Raw genomic sequence first — 20,719 nt, forward strand, 5'->3', positions numbered from 1 at the left:
TTTCTTTTCCTCCCCTCCACCACCTCTCCCATAGCTGACGCACAATTCAACTGGGTATCACATGTGTTCTTGGTTCGAACCCATTTCCATGTTGTTGGTATTTGCATTAGAGTGTTCATTTAGAGTCTCTCCTCAGTCATATCCCCTCCACCCCTGTAGTCAAGCAGTTGCTTTTCATCGGTGTTTTTACTCCCACAGTTTATCATCTGCTTGTGGATAGTGTTTTTTAGATCCCTGCAGATTGTTCAGGGACATTGCATTGCCACTAATGGAGAAGTCCATTAACTTCGATTGTACCACAATGTATCAGTCTCTGAGTACAATGTTCTCCTGGTTCTGCTACTCTCACTCTACGTCACTTCCTGGAGGTTGTTCCAGTCTCCATGGAATTCCTCCACTTTATTATTCCTTTTAGCACAATAGTATTCCATCACTAACATATACCACAGTTTGTTCAGCCATTTCCCAATTGAAGGGCATCCCCTCATTTTCCAATTTTTGGCCACCACAAAGAGTACAGCTTTGAATATTCTTGTACAAGTCTTTTCCCTTATTAACTCTTTGGGGTACAAGCCCAGTAGTGCTCTGGCTGGATCAAAGGGCAGAGAGTCTTTTATCGCCCTTTGGGCACAATTCCAAAATGCCCTTCCAGAATGGTTGGATTAATTCACAACTCCACCAGCAATGAATTAATGTCCCTACTTCGCCACATCCCCTCCAGCATTCATTACTTTCCATGGCTGTTATGTTAGCCAATCTGCTAGGTGTGAGGCGATACCTCAGAGTTGTTTTGATTTGCATCTCTCTGATTATAAGAGATGTAGAGCACTTTTTCATGTGCTTATTAATAGTTTTGATTTCTTTGGCTGAGAATTGCCTGTTCATGTCCCTTGCCCATTTATCAATCGGAGAATGACTTGATTTTTTGTACAATTGATGTAGCTCTTTGTAAATTTGAGTAAGTAAACCTTTGTCAGAGGTTTTTATGAAGATTGTTTCCCAATTTGTTGCTACCCTTCTGATTTTAGTCACATTGGTTTTGTTTGTACAAAAACTTTTTAATTTGATGTAGTCAAAATTATTTATTTTACATGTTGTGACTCTTTCTAAGTCTTGCTTGGTTTTGAAATCTTTCCCTTCCCAAAGGTCTGACAGGTATACTATTCTGTGTTCACCTAATTTACTTATAGTTTCCTTCTTTATGTTCAAGTCATTCACCCATTCTGAATTTATCTTGGTGTAGGGTGTGAGGTGTTGATCCAAACCTAATCTCTCCCACACTGTCTTCCAATTTTCCCAGCAGTTTTTATCAAATAGTGGGTTTTGGTCCCCAAACCTGGGATCTTTGGGTTTATCATAGACTGTCCTGCTGAAGTCATTTACCTCAAGTCAATTCCAGTGATCTTCCTTTCTGTCTCTTAGCCAGTACCAAATTGTTTTGATGACCACTGCTTTATAGTATAGTTTGAGATCTGGGACTGCAAGTCCTCCTTTCTTTGCATTTTTTTTCATGATTTCCCTGAATATCCTTGATCTTTTGTTCTCCAAATGAACTTAGTTATGGTTTTTTCTAATTAAGTGAAGAAGTTTTTTGGTAGTTCAATGGGTATGGCACTAAATAAGTAAATTAATTTGGATAGATTGTCATTTTTTATTATGTTAGCTTGTCCCACCCATGAGCAATCAATGTTTTTCCAATTGTTTAGATCTAGTTTTAGCTGTGTGGAAAGTGTTTTGTAGTTGTGTTCATATAGTTTCTGTGTTTGTCTCAGCAGATAGATTCCTAAGTATTTTATATTGTCTAGGGTGATTTTGAATGGTATTTTGCTTTCTAATTCTTGCTGCTGAAATGGGTTAGAGATATAAAGAAATGCTGATGACTTATGCGGGTTTATTTTGTATCCTGCAACTTTGCTAAAGTTGTTGATTATTTCAAGTAACTTTTTGAATGATTCTCTAGGATTCCTTAAGTAAACCATCATATCATCTGCAAAGAGTGATAGCTTGGTCTCCTCATTGCCAATTTTAATACCTTCAATTTCTTTTTCTTCTCTAATTGCTACTGCTAGTGTTTCTAGTATAATGTTAAATAATAGAGGTGATAATGGGCATCCTTGTTTTACTCCTGATCTTATTGGAAAGGCTTTGAGTTTTTCCCCATTGCAGATGATGTTTGCTGATGGTTTTAGATATATACTGTTTATTATTTTTAGGAAAGGCCCTCCTATTCCTATACTTTCTAGTGTTTTCAATAGGAATGGGTGTTGTATTTTATCAAAGACTTTTTCTGCATCTATTGAGATAATCATGTGATTTTTGTCAGTTTGCTTGTTAATATGGTCAGTTATGTGGATGGTTTTCCTAATATTGAACCATCCTTGCATTCCTGGTATGAATCCTGCCTGGTCATAGTGGTTGACCCATGTGATGACTTGCTGGAGTCTTTTTGCTAGTATCCTTTTTAAGATTTTTTGCGTCTATATTCATTAGGGAGATTGGTCTATAGTTTTCTTTCTCTGTTTTTGACCTGCTTGGCTTTGGAATCAGTACCATGTTTTGTGTCGTAGAATGAATTTGGTAGAACTCTTTTTTGGCCTATTCTTTCAAATAGTTTGTTTAATATTGGGATTAGTTGTTCCTTGAATGTTTGATAGAATTCATTTGTGAATCCATCTGGACCTGGGGATTTTTTCTTAGGGAGTTCTTTGAAGACTTGTTCAATTTCTTTTTCTGAAATGGGGTTAAGGTAATTTATTTCTTCCTCTTTTAGTCTAGGCAATTTATATTTTTGTAAGTATTCATCCATATCACCTAGATTGCCATATTTGTTGCCATATAATTGGGCATAGTAGTTTTTAATGATTGCCTTAATTTCCTCTTCATTAGAGGTGAGGTCTCCTTTTTCATCTTGGATACTGTCAATTTGGTTTATTTCTTTCCTTTTTTAATTAGACTGACTAGTACTTTGTCTATTTTATTTGTTTTTTCAAAGTACCAGCTTCTAGTCTTATTTATTAAATCAATAGTTCTTTGACTTTCAATTTTATTAATTTCTCCTTTGAGTTTTAAGATCTCTAATTTAGTCTTCATCTGAGGATTTTTAATTTGTTCACTTTCTAATTTTTTAATTTGCATGCCCAATTCATTGACCCCTGCCCTTCTTAATTTGTTAATATATGAACTCAAGGATATAAATTTCCCCCTGAGTACTGCTTTGGCTGCATCCCATAGGTTTTGAAAGGATGTCTCATCATTGTCATTTTCTTCAATGAAGTTATTGTTTCTATGATTTGTTGTTTAACTAACTGGTTTTGGAGAATCTTATTGTTTAATTTCCAGTTAATTTTCGATTTACCTCTCCATGTTCCCTTACTAATTATTATTTTCATTGAATTGTGATCTGAGAAAGTTGCATTTATTATTTCTGCTCTTTTGCACTTGTTTGCAATGTTTTTATGCCCGAATACATGGTCAATTTTTGTAAATGTACCATGGGCTGCAGAAAAGAAGGTCTATTCCTTTTTGTCCCTATTTATTTTTCTCCACATGTCTACTAACTCTAATTTTTCTAAGATTTCATTCACTTCTCTTACCTCTTTCTTACTTATTTTTTGGTTTGATTTATCTAGTTTGGATAGAGGAAGGTTCAGGTCTCCCACTAGTATAGTTTTTCTATCTATTTCGTCCTTGAGTTCCTCTAGTTTCTCCTTTAGAAATTTGGATGCTATGCCATTTGGTTCATAAATGTTGAGTACAGATATTTCCTCACTGTCTATACTGCCTTTTATCAGGATGTAATTACCTTCCCTATCTCTTTTAACTAGATTTATTTTTACTTTGGCTTTGTCAGATATCATGATTGCGATTCCTGCCTTCTTTTTGTCAGTTGATGCCCAATAGATTTGGCTCCACCCTCTTACTTTCACCCTATGTGTATCTACCTTTCTCATATGTGTTTCTTGTAGACAGCATATGGTAGGGTTTTGAACTCTAATCCACTCTGCTATTTGCTTGCGTTTTATGGGTGAGTTCATTCCATTCACATTCAGAGTTATGATTACTAGCTGTGTATTTCCCAGCATTTTGATTTCTGCTCCTTTTCCTGCCTTTTCTTCTTTCACTATTTCCTTCTACACCAATGTTTGCTTTTGAACAGTCCCCCTTGTTCCCACCCTTATTTTACTTCCCTTTCTACACCGCTCCCTTCTTATTCCCCCCCTTATTTTCCCTGTAGTCTTCCTAAAATTATTCCCCCACCCTCTCCCTCTCTTGTACTGCTTCCCTCCCCACCAGACCGTTTGTTACCCTTCTACTCCCCTATAGGGTGCAAATCTATTCTCTTCCCCCAATGGATTGGATTGTTTTTCCCTCTTTGAGTCACTTTCAAAGCACATAAAAGTTGAGTATTTCCTGTCTCTGACCTCTTTACCCTTCCAGTGTATTGATGTTCTCCCCTCTCCCACCATGAGCTTCTTTATGACATATAAATTTACCCCCATTTGTTTTTTTCCCATTTCTTTTAATATTAACCTATTTTAAGCTCTAGTTATATATATGCATATTCATGCATATGTATTTTTGCATGCATATATCTATATACCTATTTATGTCTTGTCCTTTCATCCTATACAGTTTGTTGCTGTTCCCTCTAAGTATACTTCTTTTTGCTGCCCAGGTAAAAACAACAGTTTTTAAGAGTTACCAATGATCTCTTTTCTTATAGGGATACATATCATTTTAACTTATTGAGTCTCTTAAAAATTTTTTTTCCCTTTTTCCCCCTCTTTTTAAATTACCTTTTGATGATTCTCTTGAGTTCTGTGCTTGGACATCAAATTTTCTGTTCAGGTCTGGTCTTTTCTTTATGAATTCTTGAAATTCTTCTATTTTGTTGAATAACCATACTTTCCCCTGTAAGAATATAGTCAGTTTTGCTGGGTAGTTGATTCTTGGTTGTAGACCTAGTTCCCTTGCTTTCCGGAATATCGTATTCCATGCCTTTCTTTTTTTCAGTGTGGATGCAGCCAGATCCCGAGTTATCCTCACTGTGGTTCCTTGGTATCTGAATGACTTCTTCTTGGCAGCTTGTAATATCTTTTCTTTGGTCTGATAGTTCTTGAATTTGGCTATAACATTCCTTGGTGTTGTCAGTTGGGGATTAAGTACAGGAGGTGATCTGTGGATTCTATCAATCTCCACTTTTCCCTCTTGTTCAAGGATTTCAGGGCAGTTTTCTTTAATAATTTCCTGTAATATAATGTCCAGGCTTTTTCTTTTGTCATGGTCTTCTGGTAGGCTAATAATTCTTAAATTGTCTCTCCTTGAACGATTTTCTAAGTCCTCTGTTTTGTGAATGAGATGCTTCATATTTTCCTCAATTTTTTCATTCTTTTGGTTTTGTTTTATAGTGTCTTGCTGCCTTTTGAGGTCACTTGATTCTAGTTGTTGTATTCTGGTTCTTAAAGACTGGATTTCATCCTTAGTTTTTGGTCGTCCTTTTCCTTTTGGTCGGATTTTCTTTGGACGTCATCTTTCATCTTCTTCACCTCATCTTTTCATCTGCTTTGCCTCATCTTTCATCTCCTTTGCCTCATTTTCCAGCTGGTTGATTTTGGCTTTCAAGACACTATTTTCTGTTTCCAGATGACTTATCTTAGTTTTTAAGTTCTTTTCCCAATTGTCTTCAGCCTCTCTTGTGTTTTGAATTGCATTTTGAGTTCTTCCAAAGCCTGTATCCAATTCGCTGGGATTTCTGATTTTTCCTTTGCTGGGTCCTCCCCCTCTGTTTCATTTGCTCTTTGCTCATTACTTGTGCAGAAGCTGTCTATTGTAATTTCTTTCTTCTTTTTCTGTTGTTTGCTCAAGTTTAGCCCTCCTTTGTTCCCAGTATTTGGCTGTGCTCTTGCTCTTCTCATTTTGTTTTGGTTTTGGGGCTGTCAATCTCCCCTCTTGGAGCTTTGTCAGATCTCTTGGTACAGTCTCTAGGGGAGGAATGTTAGCTTCCCTGTCCTCTGGCGGCTTTTGATTGGATTGAGTTCAACTGGGTCAGTCTGTATGTGGTATGAAGCTCTGAGGCTCTGAAGACTCCTGGAAGGCTGGGCCACCCAGGCTCTCTCCAATTCTCTCCAGCTGCTTCTCCGCTGTCCGCAAGTGCCTTTGGTTTATGTGGATTTTGTTTTTAAAAGTCTGCTCTATTAAAAATGAATAATATAGAAATAAGTTTTGAGTGATAATATAGGTATAACCAAGAGCAATTGCTTGTCAACTGCAGAATGGGGGAGGGAAAAGGGGATGCAGACAACATGAATCATAACCATAGAAAGAAATAAAAAAATAAAATTTAAATTAAAAAAAAGAAAAGAAAAACCTGGATAAGATCTTCCTGGAAAGAACTGAGAGAACTCTATACATAGTAACAGTAATTTTGTATGATGGTCAAATGTGAAAGACTTTGCTCTACTCTGTAGTACAATGAGCCAAGAAAATTCTTAGGACTTGTGATGAAAAATGCCATGGACCTTTAGAGAGAGAATAAATGGGGTCTGAATGCATATCAAAGCACACTGTTTTTTACTTTATTTTATTTGTATGGGGTTTTATTTTAGGGCTTTAGCATTAGAGTGTTCTCTCACAATATGACCAATATGGAAATATGTTTTGCGTGATCATACATGTGTAACCTGAATCAAATTGCTTATCTGAGGGAGAAGAGAAGAAAGGGAAAGAAGGACACAATTTGGATCTAAAAAGGATTCATTTTACATCTTGCAATGTTCTCTCTCTCGCTTCATTTTAAATACTTCCCTTCTCCATTGATCTGACAGGGTTCCTATTTCTTGTTCACCTGTTTTTTTTTACTTTTTTCTTTTTTTAAAAATGTAAATATTATTCTTAAGTTTCTTTCCATAGTGTAATAAATGAGTTTTTTTGTGTGGGAAACTTCTTTATTCGAGAGAGAGAGAGAGAGAGAGAGAGAGAGAGAGAGAGAGAGAGAGAGAGAGAGAGAGAGAGAGATCACTTCTCCCCCCCCTCAGCTATAACTGCCCTTCACTCAGACTTGAGTCTCTTAAAGTTTGATAACAAGTTTATTCTAAAGCAACAGAGATGAAGGATAAGGTTGAAATGGCTGGTAGATTAGGGTCAGGAGGGAATAGGGAAGAAGGGATTCCTAGCTAGCTAAACCCTTCCCCTCAAAGTTAGGTAACTCAGGTTACCCGAGTCCCTGAGGGGTTCAGAGTGGTGAACCCTGGCTTTTGGCACAGCATCGCAGGTGTCTCAAGTCATGGTGAAAGGGAGATTGTGATAAGTCTTCTTGTGGACTCCTTTTCTCTCCAGGTCTCTGTCTACTCATTTTGTGGGATTGTGATCAGTTACAGGGAAGGAAAGATTTCTTGGATCAGGATCCAATCAAAAGTGAACCTTCTCCTTGGCAGTCTTAAACAGAGAGAGAGCAGACCAACTGACTCCTAGTAGGTTGTTCCCTTTCCCAAGGTTCCAAACCTCAGCCCATCCCCCCACTGCTGATGGAATTTTTGCAGTCTTTCCTTTTTTCATTTCAAAGGTCTCTGGATTTTTTCCCTCTCTCACAGTAGTTATATGATTCATGTTGTCTGCATCCTCTTTTGCCTCCCCCATCCTGTAGTTGACAAGCAATTGCACTGGATTATAATTTGATCATTTTTGTAGTAAAGCAATCTTTTAAAATCAAAACCAGTGATAAATCACATGTCTTATTCTGGATTTCTACTCCCACAGTTCTTTTTCTAGATGTGTATAACATTCCTTCTCATAAGTCCTTTGGAATGTCCTGGATTATTGCATTGCATTTAGTAGAAATTCCGTTTCTTTGTACAATGTTCTCCTGATTCTGTTTATTTCAACCCCCTCCCTCCCCCTATCAGTTCATTTTGGTCCTTTAAGTTCTTATAGAAATCAAACCATTCATTATTCCTTTTAGCACAGTATTATCCTATTGCCATCATATGGCACAATTTGTTCAGCTGTTCCCCAGTCAAGAGACACTCCCTCATTTTCCAGTTATTTGCTACCAGAAAAAGTGCAGCTATAAATATTTTTATACAAACAAGTACTTTCCCTTTTTAAAATAATTTGGGGATACAAGCCTAGTGGTATTGCTGGATGAAAGGGCATGCATTGTTTTAAAGCCCTTTGGGCATAATTCCAAATTGCCTTCCAAAATGTTTCGATCCATTTACAACTCTACCAGCAATGCATTAGTGTCCCAATTTTGCCATATCCCCTTCAACATTTATTACTTTCCTTTACTGTCATATTGGCTACTGTGCTACCTGTGAGGTGATACCTCAGACTTGTTTTGATTTGTATTTCTCTATTCAGGAGGGATTTAGAACATTTTTCATGTGATTATTGATGGTTTTGATTTTTTCATCTCAAAACTGCCAATTCCTATCCCTTGGCCATTTGTTAATTGGGGGATGTCTTGGTTTTTAATAAATTTGACTTAGTTCTTTGTATATTTGAGAAATTAGATATTTGTCAGAGAAATTTGTTATAAAAATTTTTCCAGTTTGTTGCTTCCCTTCTATTTTGATTGCATCGGTTTTGTTTGTACAAAACCTTTTTAATTTAATATAGTCAAAATAATTCATTTTATATCTTATAATGTTCTCTGTCTCTTGCTTGGTCTTTACTACTTCCCTTCTGCATAGACAGAGTTACTACTTCTCATTCACCTAATTTATTTATGATATCACTCTTTATGTTAGTCATATACCTATTGTGAACTTTTCTTCGTATAAGGTGTCAGAAATTGATCTAAACCTAATTTTTTCCATGCTACATTCTAATTGTCAGGAAATTTTGTGCAATATTGAGTTCTTATACCAAAAGCTGTGATCTTTGGGTTTGTGGAACACCAGATTGCTGACATTATTTACCCAGAGGGTATTCCATTGATCTGCACCCTTCTGTCTCTGAGCTAATGCTATATTGCTTTGTTGATCACTGCTTTATAGTACAGTTTAAGATCTGGTACTGCTAGGCCACCATCTTTCAGGTTTTTCATTCGTTGTCTTGATATTCTTGATCTTTTGTTCCTATGTATCAATTTTGTTATTTTTTCCAATTCTATAAAATGTTTTTTTGTTAATTTGTTAAGTATGGAACTAATTAAGCAAATTAATTTAGATAATATTGTCATTTTTATTATATTAGCTCATCCTGCCCATGAGCAATGAATGCTTTCCCAGTTGTTTAGATATAGTTTTATTTGTGTGAAAAATGTTTGGTAGTTGTGTTCATATAATTCCTGTGCTTCTCTTGGCAGATAGATTCTCAAATATTATATACTGTCTAGAGCTAACTATATAAAATGCTTGAAAATTATAAGAGCTTGGAAAACTAGAAAACAGTATGGCAAAAATTAGGTATAGACCACTAACTCATACCTTATATTGTGATAGAGACATGAAGAGAGAGAGGTTTTGCAGGACTTGTGGGCCAAGATGCAGGGTTGGAGATCTAGCTCTAGCTGTCAGTCAAGAGAAGATTCCAACAGAATGTTCCCAGGAGTGGGAGTTGGGGGTTTCTGGCCACACTGAGGGGAAGAAGCAGGATCTAAAAGGCTTTTGGACTTTGTCTCTGTCTTTGGACAGTTGAAGTGGACAAGAAGAAGAAACTTGGCTTTTGAGTTGGTGGTCTATTTGAGAGTTGAGCTGGCCAGGAGAAACTGAGAGACTTTGAACTTTGTTTTTCTCTGGGGTTAAAGCTGAGAAAGGAGACAAGCCATGCTGATTTTTGTGAAGAAGAAGAAGAAAGAAGATTTTGAACTGCTGTTGTCCTCCATCTCCCTAACTGTCTTAGAGTTACAGTTTATGATCGAACTACTTCCTCAAACCTTCCTAAAATTATCCCCATAGTTTAGGGAAATCCTCATCCCTCTTACCTCAGTTTCCCATCCTGTTATCACAATAAACCCCTTACCTGAGAAAGAAAACTCATATCTATTATAGTTCACTCAGGGCGGGAGGGACGAATTGGAAGGAGAGGGTAGCAGGAGGAAGTGGGTTGGTTAAGGGAGAGGGTGAGGGAGGAAGGAGGTTAGGAAATAGATTGATCCATCAGCCATCAGTAGAGATCAGTAGGCAAACCCCAGAGCAGACCCTAGAGCATTCCCTTGTAGGCAGTTCCCCTGTGAACCACAATCCCTATGTGGCAGTATCCCTGAGTGGTGGCATCCCTCAGCATTTCTTATTCCTACCTCCATTACAGATAAACAGCTTCAGGTTCCTGTAGCAGCTCTCTCTAGTCAAAGCCAGAGAACAGCAGTCATTGCAGAAGAAACAGTTTCCCTCAATTTACATTCTCTGTTTCAATAAGAAATAAGTTTCCTCAGTTTATTCTTCTATTTCAAGATCAAGATATGGTCAAAATAGACATATGATTTAGACATTTAGGGTGATGTGAGTAAATTTGGGGAACATAAAAGTGTTTACCTGGCAGATCTATGAAGAAAGAAAGAATTTATGACCAAGCAAGGGCACTTAATACCTTGCTATTGGATTTGTGAACTGATCCATCCTTTCTGGAGAGCAATTTTGAATGACTCTGAAAGTGCTACAAAATAATGCATACATTTTTTATCTTGCCATACCACAACTAGTTCTGTGCCCCGAAGAGAACATTAATAAAAGGGAAAGGACCCACTTAGAGGAAAATATTTGTAACTGCTCTTTTGGTGGTAGGAAAGAATTAGAAATTGAAGGGATGTCTATCAGTTGACTAATGACTGAATAAATTATGGTATATGAAGTTGATGGAATATTATTGTGCTGTAATAAATGACGAATAGGATAATTTCAGAAAGAGCAGGGATGACCTGCATGAAGTAATGCAGAGTGAAATAAGCAGAATCAGGAGAACATTGTACACTGTAGTAGTAATGTTATGGAATGTTCAAAAGTGATAGCTTTGGCTACTCTCAGGAATATATTGATCCAGTACAATTTTGAGAGACAAAGAATGTCTCCAGAGAAAGAGCTGTTGCAATTGCAATGCAGATGAAAGCAAACAAATTTTCACTTGTTTATTTATGTTTTTGTTTTGAGGTTGCTGTTTTATAGGATTATTCACTTCTAAAAATAAACAATTTGGAAATGAAATTTAAAAAGAAGTATGAATCTAAAGATCACAGCCCCTAATTCTCCCCTGTCTAGCAAGTATATCCTTATTCCTGCTTCATTCTTCCCTCAAATTCTAAGCCTGCTAATAGGAATGAAAGGGAAGGCAATAAGCATTATAAAAATACCTGCTCTATGTTCTCTACTGAGTGAAGGAGTTCAGGATTATCATTAACTTCACAACATCCCTGTGAGTTTGATATTCTTCTTGATATAGTTGATATAGTTGAGCCAACTGAAGTAACAGAGGTTAAATAACTTGCCCTGGAGCACCCACTTAAAATCTCTCTCAGGCTGCATTAAGTTTGTATTTCTGACTCCAAGTTCTGACCTCTAACCCCATCCCTATCAGCTGCCTTTAATTTCTAGATAATGGGGGGTGTGAAATGTGCCTATCATTGCAAATGTGTTCCATGATCTTTACCCTCCTGCAGATGCCCCAACAATGAATACAACAGAAACCATTCTGTAGTACTTGCTTGCAGGCCCTCATTTCATTAAGAGGACCAAATTTTTTTTCTCTCCTGATCCCTTTATTTTTCCTTATGCCCATGGCTTCTAGTTCTAAGAGAAAATTTTATCTCCTGTTTTCAGTGAGGGGAATCACCATGGCTGCTAGAGAAAAAAGGCCCAAAGATGTCCTATCCAAGGGAGTGAGGTGAAAGCAGGTGTATAAGCGCTATTTCCCCAAAAGATATATAAAACTCTTAAATGTAGTGAAGGGAGAGCTAGGCTTGGGGGCTGACACACCAACCCTGAATTATACTGTTTATTTCCCAAGAGATGGATGATGGATTCAATATAGAGTATGGGACATAATATATAGTAGATTGTAAAATAAGATGAATATTGAGTGTGTCTGCACTGAATGGCATAATATCTTTGCATCTGTAGAGAAAAGAAGAAATCTTATATTTCACTTTGAAAATTACTACTTGAGAGTTAAAAATAGTGAAGTTGTTTCTCAGTTTAACATATAAAATTTACCAAGAATGACCATGTGATAATGTATCCAAAATGATGGGAATGGAATATCTGGAAGGTTACCTGAGATTCACAAAATTATAAGATTAATCTAAGAGTGACTTTTAAAAGAAAGACAGAAAAGGCAGTGGACAAAGATTGTTCAGTACTATGAACAAAGTGTGCTTAATCACAGGATTTGAGTTCTAGTCTACTTACAAGGAAGTGGGTCAGGTTACTTCTCCATTGTTTACTTATGACATGAGTTGTAAAGTATGATGAGAATCAGGGTCCCATCTGTGTCATAGATGTGTAGTGAAGTTTCATTGTTATTGTATTTCTAAAATGTTCCATCTTGAAGTTATGACCAAATGGTGTATCCAAAGTCTGATTCTGATTGTTTAAGTTTGAAAACTCCTTTTGTCCTTGGGAAATAGAATAAAAATCCATTTAATTATTGCCATCAGAGGAAAGAATTTATATTGTGTGTGTGTGAATGTCCCCTTTCCATGTGTGTTTATATCATTATTTGTTTTCTTCAGAGGCAGAGACTAATATTGAAGTGAAGAATATGTCTCCAAAGCTGAACCTTTTTGTGGAAGGATCTGGCCTTTCAAGAGGCATGAATAAGGATCTCTGCGACTTCATTTTGAGAGAAATTTGTGACTTTAATATCAATGTAAATAAAAATCGAAAGAGTGACTGTAAATTTGATGAAATTACAGAAAAATTCAGCCACCATTCAGTCCTAAATCAGTACATGAAAGTGACCTCAGGAAGTAACTATTGTCAAGATAGTGAATACACCAAATGCTTTCTTGAAAAAGTAGGATTTGAGCAGTTCCATGTGAAACCTCCTGAAATGCCCATGTATCAAGGTAACCTAGGGAGAATTGCCTATGGATCAAGTTTAGACCTCAGAAGACATCCAAAGAGTAAACATGTAGAAATGCTTTCTGTGAACAATAAAGGGGTGAGACCTTTCAGTCAGAACTCTGAGCTTGGTTCATGTCAAATAATCCACTCTGGAAAGAGACCGTATGAATGTAAACGGTATGGAAAGACTTTCACACAGAGGGGAAATCTTGCTGCACATCAGAGAATCCACACTGGAAACAAATCTTATGAATGTAAACAGTGTAGAAAGACATTCATAAGGAGGGATCATTTTGCTTTGCATCAGAAAATCCACACTGGAGAGAAACCTTATTTGTGTATACAATGTGGAAAAGCTTTCACAGAGAGAGGCTCTCTTGCTGCACATCAGAGAATCCACACTGGAGAGAAACCTTATGAATGTAAACAATGTGGAAAGGCTTTTACAGAGAAGGGACATCTTGCTAAGCATCAGAGAATCCACACTGGAGAGAAACCTTTTGAATGTAAACAATGTGGAAAGGCTTTCACCGTACAGGACAATCTTGCTGTACATCAGAGAATCCACACTGGAGAGAAACCTTATGAATGTAAACAATGTGGAAAGGCTTTCGCTGTGAAGGGCAATCTTACTGTACATCAGAGAATCCACTCTGGAGAGAAACCTTTTGAATGTACACAGTGTGGAAAGGCTTTCACAGACAAGGGTTCTCTTGCTAAGCATCAGAGAATCCACACTGGAGAGAAACCTTATGAATGTACACTATGTGGGAAAGCTTTCACGTGCAGGGGTGATCTTCATAAGCATCAGAAAATCCACAGTGGAGTGAAATCTTATGAATGTAAACAATGTGGAAAGGCTTTCACAGAGAAAGGCTCTCTTGCTGCACATCAGAGAATTCACACTGGAGAGAAACCTTTTGAATGTACACAATGTGGAAAGGCTTTCACAGAGAGGGGCAATCTTGCTAAGCATCAGAGAATCCACACTGGAGAGAAACCTTTTGAATGTATACAATGTGGAAAGGTTTTCACAGTGAGGGGTTCTCTTGCTAAGCATCAGAGAATCCACACTGGAGAGAAACCTTTTGAATGTAAACAATGTGGAAAGGCTTTCACAGTGAGGGGCTCTCTTGCTAGGCATCAGAGAATCCACACTGGAGAGAAACCTTTTGAATGTATACAATGTGGAAAGGCTTTCACACGGAGTGGTCATCTTGCTGCACATCAGAGCATCCACACTGGAGAGAAACCTCATAAATGTACACAACGTGGAAAGGCTTTCACACACAGGGTGAGTCTTGCACATCAGAGAATCAATCCTGGAGAAAAACTTCATGAATGTAATAAATTTGGATAGCCTTTGTCTTAATGCTCTACAGTTGCTTCATGTCAGAAAATCCCCACTTTATAGAAACCTCATGAGTAAGGCTGAGTTTATAGTTGCCACTCTTAGCTTATTTAACAGAAGACGATCCATACTAGAGAGAAACTTTAGGAATATGGTCAATGTGTTAAGTCTTTCAAGCAGCAGTCATATTTTATTACCAAAGGGGAATTCGTTTTGGATAGAAATCTTATTTCTGTCATGAATGAAGAAAGACATTGAAATGGAGAGTCCAGAGCTTCTTCAGTATGAGAAAATGTCTTCTCAACAAACCAGTTCCAGATGGATTCCCTATAGGAAGGCTTTCAGCCAGAGATCATCTCTTCATATCAGGGAATTCATAGTGGGGGAAAAAAAACTAATGGATGTGCTCAAGTTTATGTGTTTTCCTGAGGTGGAGAGTGATCAGTTTCATTTGGAGAAATGCAAATTATAAATGTCAGGGACCAGCCCACATCTATTAGATTGGTTATTATGACAGGAAAGGAAAGTGACAAAAGTTGGAGTAGATGTGGGAAGACTGAAAAAAAGAATGAACTTTTGTGATTGTGAACTAATTCAGCATGCTAGAGAGATCAATTTGGTCCAAAGGGCATTAAAAAACAACAAACAAAAAAAGGAACTATATATATTAAAAATAGAAAACATTTAATGGTGCTCTTTTTGGGGTGACAAAAAATAGGAAATTAAGAGTTAATTTATCATTTTGGAAATTGCAGAACAAATGGCATATGATTGTAATGGAATCCTATCATTTTATCATTAATGAAGAAAAGGAGGTTTTAATATAATCACAATTATGCATTTTACATTTTGTAATGTTCTGTATCTTTTGTTTGAGATGTATTAGATTTAAATTAATGCCCAAGAATTGCAAGTATTAATTTTATAAAATTTTTAATACTCAAAGTAGAATAAAAGGAAATAGAATTGTGAAGATGAGATTAACTCTCCCCTTACTTCTAAATTAAATCACTATAAGTGTATACACCTTACTTGGTCTCTTAGACCTCATGCTTCTTAGCATTGTGCCGTGGCTCTTTTGTGATTCCTTCTTCTGAAATTAAAAACATTTATTAGTTAACTTTTCCATAATATTTAAATATTAATACAGGTTTCCATAGTCTAAAGCTTTTGGCTATGCACTGGTATTACATATTGTAAACTTATCCTTCAAAATAAAAACCAATACTGATTCTGTGTACTTAAATTACAAAAAAAATAAGACGAAATGAAAAATGAAATATCCAATTGCAAATATAAAGAAAAACAATTATAAAAATTATAAAAATCAGGAATTCCTGGTTCTGAACAGACAGTAATTTTTCAGCCAAACAGGCATAATACAAAGATATTTTTACTCAAAAGCAAGTTCTATTTTCTTTGTAACTTGGCCATGATCCACAATGTCAGTGTGCATTATTTTTTCACCAGATGAAAGCTTTTTATAAATAGTAGCACAGCTAAAAGCCAAAATGCAGTAACTGGAAGTGACATACATCATCCAATAGAATATTTTAGAGTAGATTAATATGTAAACTTATAAACAAAACTGAATCTTAGAACTGTTAGGAAATAAGTCCAGGTCATAGAGATGAGCAATTTGAAAAAAAAAATAAAGTGAAAAAGTCAAAATTTCCAAGTCAAGGCAGTAAGTTTTTATTGGAAGAGGGCCAAAGAAAACTGGACTGTTGCATCATGAGGTGCATGAGTTTTATCATAAGACATAGCATCATTTAGACCTTCTTAGGAAATGGTTACCCAACAAAGCTGATTGGTTAGTTCATTTAGGAAACCCCATATTTATCCAAAGGTTAAATCAGAAAGCAATAAATAACCTTATTAAGAGAAATAATAATGACTATTACCTAAGAGTCGTCTGATCTGGGGGTAGAAGGATATTACTTGTGGTTAATTCCAAAAAGGGAAGAGGCATTTGAACCATATCTCAATGTGAAACTCAGAGGGTCAGCATCTTATGACTAAGAGAAGTGCTTACTCTGTAATAAGGGAGAGGCTGAAAATCCCTTTACAAGCAGTTTTATACTTTAGAAAACTATAGTTAAAAAAGCCTTATAAAAATCATGAATTTTAATTGCAATTATGATTGTGATGGGATTATGCTAATCACTTTAGAATCACAATATTATTTTAAATATCACTATCACTTATTTGGATCCAATCAAGTATAAGGAGGTAGGGGTCTGTTTCTTCCACACACAAAAAAATAAGCAGCAATTACAATATATGTAACAGGATACAGCAAATCTGTGTCAATAGAAGGTACATGCTTTATGTGTGAGAAATGAATCCAAAAGTCCTTTTCTCCAATTTTGATAGCTGTTAGAGTAGTCCACAGGAAATTAAATACACCTTGTATTTAAAATTGCCTTAGAGATTTCTCCATTATGGGGAGGGGAACAAAATGAAACAGTTAATATCAGTAAGACAGTGGGGTCTGAAAGGGCTTAAAATTCACCTCCAGTCTCTTTGAGTTCCCTTCCCCTCCCGAGTACCATCATTCATCTAGATTCCTCTGGAGTCCCCCACACTTAAGGGGGTTGCCACACTGAGCACAATGAGGACAAACCACATATTGGATGTTTTGGTGTGGATTATGATTTGCTCTATTATAATCACTGATCCTGTTAGAGGATCTATTATTATTATTATTCCTCAAGCTTCTATTTTCCTGATTCCTCTTCCAGCAATTCATAGCCACATGACCTTCCTTTCCACAAAAATTACATATTAGCGGTTGCTTTGTAGATTGCTTTACAGGGGTGACCACCTGCTTTAATTGCTTTTTCAACTTTTTCCTTTAATGCATTTATTTCCTTCTTTAATGTTTCGTCTAATTTCTCCACTAATTTAGCATTCTATCTTTCCATGGCCCTCAAAAATGTAAACTGACACTCTTTAATTTATTGAGGTCCATAGAAGACCAGTTTGGACATGTAGTCATAAAATAGTTCTCAACCACCTTGCAGCAGTTGTTTTGTTTTTACAAATTGTGTCCTTATGTGTCTAACACCTTTTCCCCTAGAAAGATCTAGGCCCAGATATCTGCATTTCAGCTCAATAAACATATCAATAAACTTGAGATGACTCCTCCACATCCTTCTACCATAAATCTTTAAATTTTGTCCAAATACCTGGTCTGACAGAAAAAGTTTCTCATTGCATTCCTAGCCTAACAGAGTTGTAAGAAATCTTCCTCTGAATTTGGGTCCCATTCAAGCCTAAGGTTGACCAATGAATCGCCCCCTCTCCCTGGGCCTGATTAATAAGAGAAAGAACCTCATTTCTTTCTCTTTCCATTAAAAGAGCATGGAACAGATCAGTCACCTACTTATTCATGCCTACAATGGGCTCATCTTCAAAGGAAGGGGTTGTTGTTTTTTCCCCTTTGAATCTCTCAATGTCTGGTGGAGGGAAAGGTGCTTGGTGTCTAATGTTTACTAAGTTCCTTTTTTTATTATAAGTGGGAACATCCCTTAGAATAGGCCTTTATTTGAATTGTCTGTGATTACTACTGCTTGACTTGTTGCTCTGGTTGAGGCTAGTCAGGAGATGGGGAGGCAAGGCAAAAAGGGGGTAGAGGCATGAAGGAGAGGGGAGATCAGGGTTGGGGAGGGGAGGAGAGTGGGCAGAGAGAAAGGAAATTGAGCAGAGGTAGACATGGGGAAGAGAAGACTATATAGGATGGGTGGGGTTGGTCAGGGAAAGGATAGTAGGTAGGTAGAGGAATGGTGGAGGGGGGAGAAGGATGGTTGGGAAGGTGGGTGGGCACTGGGTAGTGGAAAGGGAGAAACTATGAGGTGAGGGTCAGTTGGTAAGGTACGGTACAGAGGTGGGTTGGTAGGAAAGGAGATGGGAGTGGGGTCTAATGGGGGAGGGACAAAAGGAGTCAAATCTTGGCCTGGGTTTAGAGAAAGAACCTTCTGACTGGAAGGCAATGAATGCACTTTGTGATGGTTTTCGTAGTCAGCCAAGCTATGTTCAGTGGGTTTGGTTGAATTTTCAACCATACTTGCCCACAATTACCAATAGGCATAGTCTTTAGAATTCTTATGGCCAATAGTTAGTTTTAGGTATTTCAAAACTTTAAAATCAAAAAGAACCATACCAGCTAAAGGACTTTTGTGTCCAGGCTTTGTACCATTTCTTTGCTTCCTTCTTTGACATATCATGTTCTTTAGGAAAATTAGGTTAGGATTGCTCCAAGAATTTAATAGTTTGGGCAGAGGTGCAATATTTCCCATAATTTCTAGGCTTTTTGTCCTGATCTGCCTCGGAAAATTCCTGGTCCTTTATATATATATGAATGAAGTTTCTTTAGCTGCAATTGTTGGGGAATTCAGTAGCTCTGATACAAGTATATTCTCAGTAAGGAGATGTTCTGACTTGCAGAATGGGCAATTTAAAAAATGAAAGGAACCTAAAACAAACAAAAAGACAAAATTTCTTTCAAGTTTTATTATAGAAAGCTACTATAGTAGAGCTAAATAAGAAACCAATGCAAGGCAATAGTACCAATAATAAATATAAATCATAATAATAATTAACATTATTGCTGAGAAGAAATATGATGTTTGAAATAATGAAGGATTGAATTAGTATATTAGATTAATTACTATTGCATTGAATTACATTTGCTTAATTTTATTTTCTTTGATTTTATTAATTTGGTTTTATTAATATTTATTTAATTTAAATTTTATTCCACATGATTTAATTTGATTTGATATATTAACTTATCTTTAATTATATTCATAAATTTATTAATTAAATTCCTAAATGCCTGCAGCTTTACTTCCTGTCTGTGGATGGTGCTACTCTAGTGTGTACTGGCTAGGGTCACCCAGGGCTAGAGAATGGGACATCCAAAAGATTAGGAAGGAAAATGGTGTGAGTGTAGGCATGCCGTAGTTTGACAGAATTTAAATATGGAAGGTTTGGGAGGGAAAAAATATTAATAAAAATCAAAAGCTTTTTATTTAAGGCAAAAGGACACACACACACACACACACACACACACACACACACACACACACACACACACACACACATACAACTTCCTTATAGGCAAAACCAACCCCCCAGGGAATGCCTGAGTTGTAGCTAAGATGTTAGGAAGACCTTTTTCCCTTCCCCTTCCCAAGGGCAAAAAAGCCAGTCACCACGTGCTTCCAGGTGGGATTACAGGGTTGGGGGATTGAGGCACTAGTTCTTAGAGGCTGGACCCTAAAGCTTTTCTGGGGAGTGGCTTGGCAGAGAGCCACTTCACTGAGCAGCCCTGGGTGGGCAAAAGGCATAGAGAAAGCTGTTCTGGGAATGTAAAAAGCCTGGATGAAGAGCTCAGGCTCTGGCCAAGGTCTCCTTCAGGGATTTTACCCTGAAATTCTCCTCAGGGTCAGGGGAGCAGAAGTTGAAGTAGCAGGGTCCTAGAACCCCCATAGTAATGAGGCAGCTTTGGGGATCTTGTTGCTGCTCTACCTAATTCTTCACTTTCCACATAAGCTAATGCTAGAGGCACTTTGGGGATCAGAAGGGAGATTGGAGCCTTAAAAAAAAAAACAAAAAACAAAAAAAAACGGGCTCCCAGGAGCAAGATAATCTCCTCTAAATGGCTAGAGACTGGAGATATGGGTTACACCTGTTTTTTTGGGTTAAGCGTTCCAAGTGGTCACTGTCTGGCAATCAGAATTTATTAATTCCCAAAATCTGCCTCTTTTGGGGAAAAAAACTAAAAGTTAAGTTTGCTACCCTCCCCCAATACTTAATCACTTTTCACCAGTCTGGAGCTCTGAGCCATGAGATTGTAGCTTTGATGAATCCTGATTGCTTGCTTTGGGTTGGAGTCTTGTTAACTGTTAATGACTTAAATTCATCCCTTTCATACAATGAAAAGGAAGTGGAAAATGGAAGCAAAAAAGTAAAGCTGAGCAGATAAATGGAGTATGGGTGCCATATGAAGGAAAACCCCTGCTCCCTAGAAGTTTTTAAGACCAAATTTGCCAACCCATACACAAAAATGGTCACTTTGGTACCCAAGACATTGTGGATTCTGTTAAAAGAGTATGGATAGTTCCTGGCATAACTACCATAAACTCTAAGGTATGTACAGCCTGCTGTACCTGCCAGCCATTCAATCAGCACTCCCTTCATGGCAAAGTTTTTGGTGGGCATCCTTTGGCTTACAGATCTTTTGAACACCTACAAATTGATTTTATCACTATGCCAAAGGCAGGACAATATAAAATTTGTCTAGTCATAGTGGATCAGTTGACCAGATGGCCAGAAGCATTTCCTACTACCCGGGCCACAGGGG

The 20,719-nt window shown here is 37.1% G+C and overlaps 1 protein-coding gene across 2 annotated transcripts in view; it reads left to right on the plus strand.

Moving 5' to 3' along the window:
• Positions 1 to 19,462, plus strand: part of LOC100029598 (zinc finger protein OZF-like) — a 32,405-nt gene extending 12,943 nt beyond the window's left edge. For both annotated transcript variants that reach the window (XM_007492607.3, XM_056825820.1), the window contains one exon: positions 12,665 to 19,462. In XM_007492607.3, the coding sequence (XP_007492669.2) occupies positions 12,665 to 14,358 (1,694 nt within the window). In that variant the 3' untranslated portion in view covers positions 14,359 to 19,462. The remainder of the gene's footprint in view (positions 1 to 12,664) is intronic.
• The last annotated feature ends 1,257 nt before the right edge of the window (positions 19,463 to 20,719 follow it).

The sequence above is a fragment of the Monodelphis domestica genome, chromosome 4 (genome assembly GCF_027887165.1).
Source record: "Monodelphis domestica isolate mMonDom1 chromosome 4, mMonDom1.pri, whole genome shotgun sequence".
Taxonomy (NCBI): Eukaryota; Metazoa; Chordata; class Mammalia; order Didelphimorphia; family Didelphidae; genus Monodelphis; species Monodelphis domestica.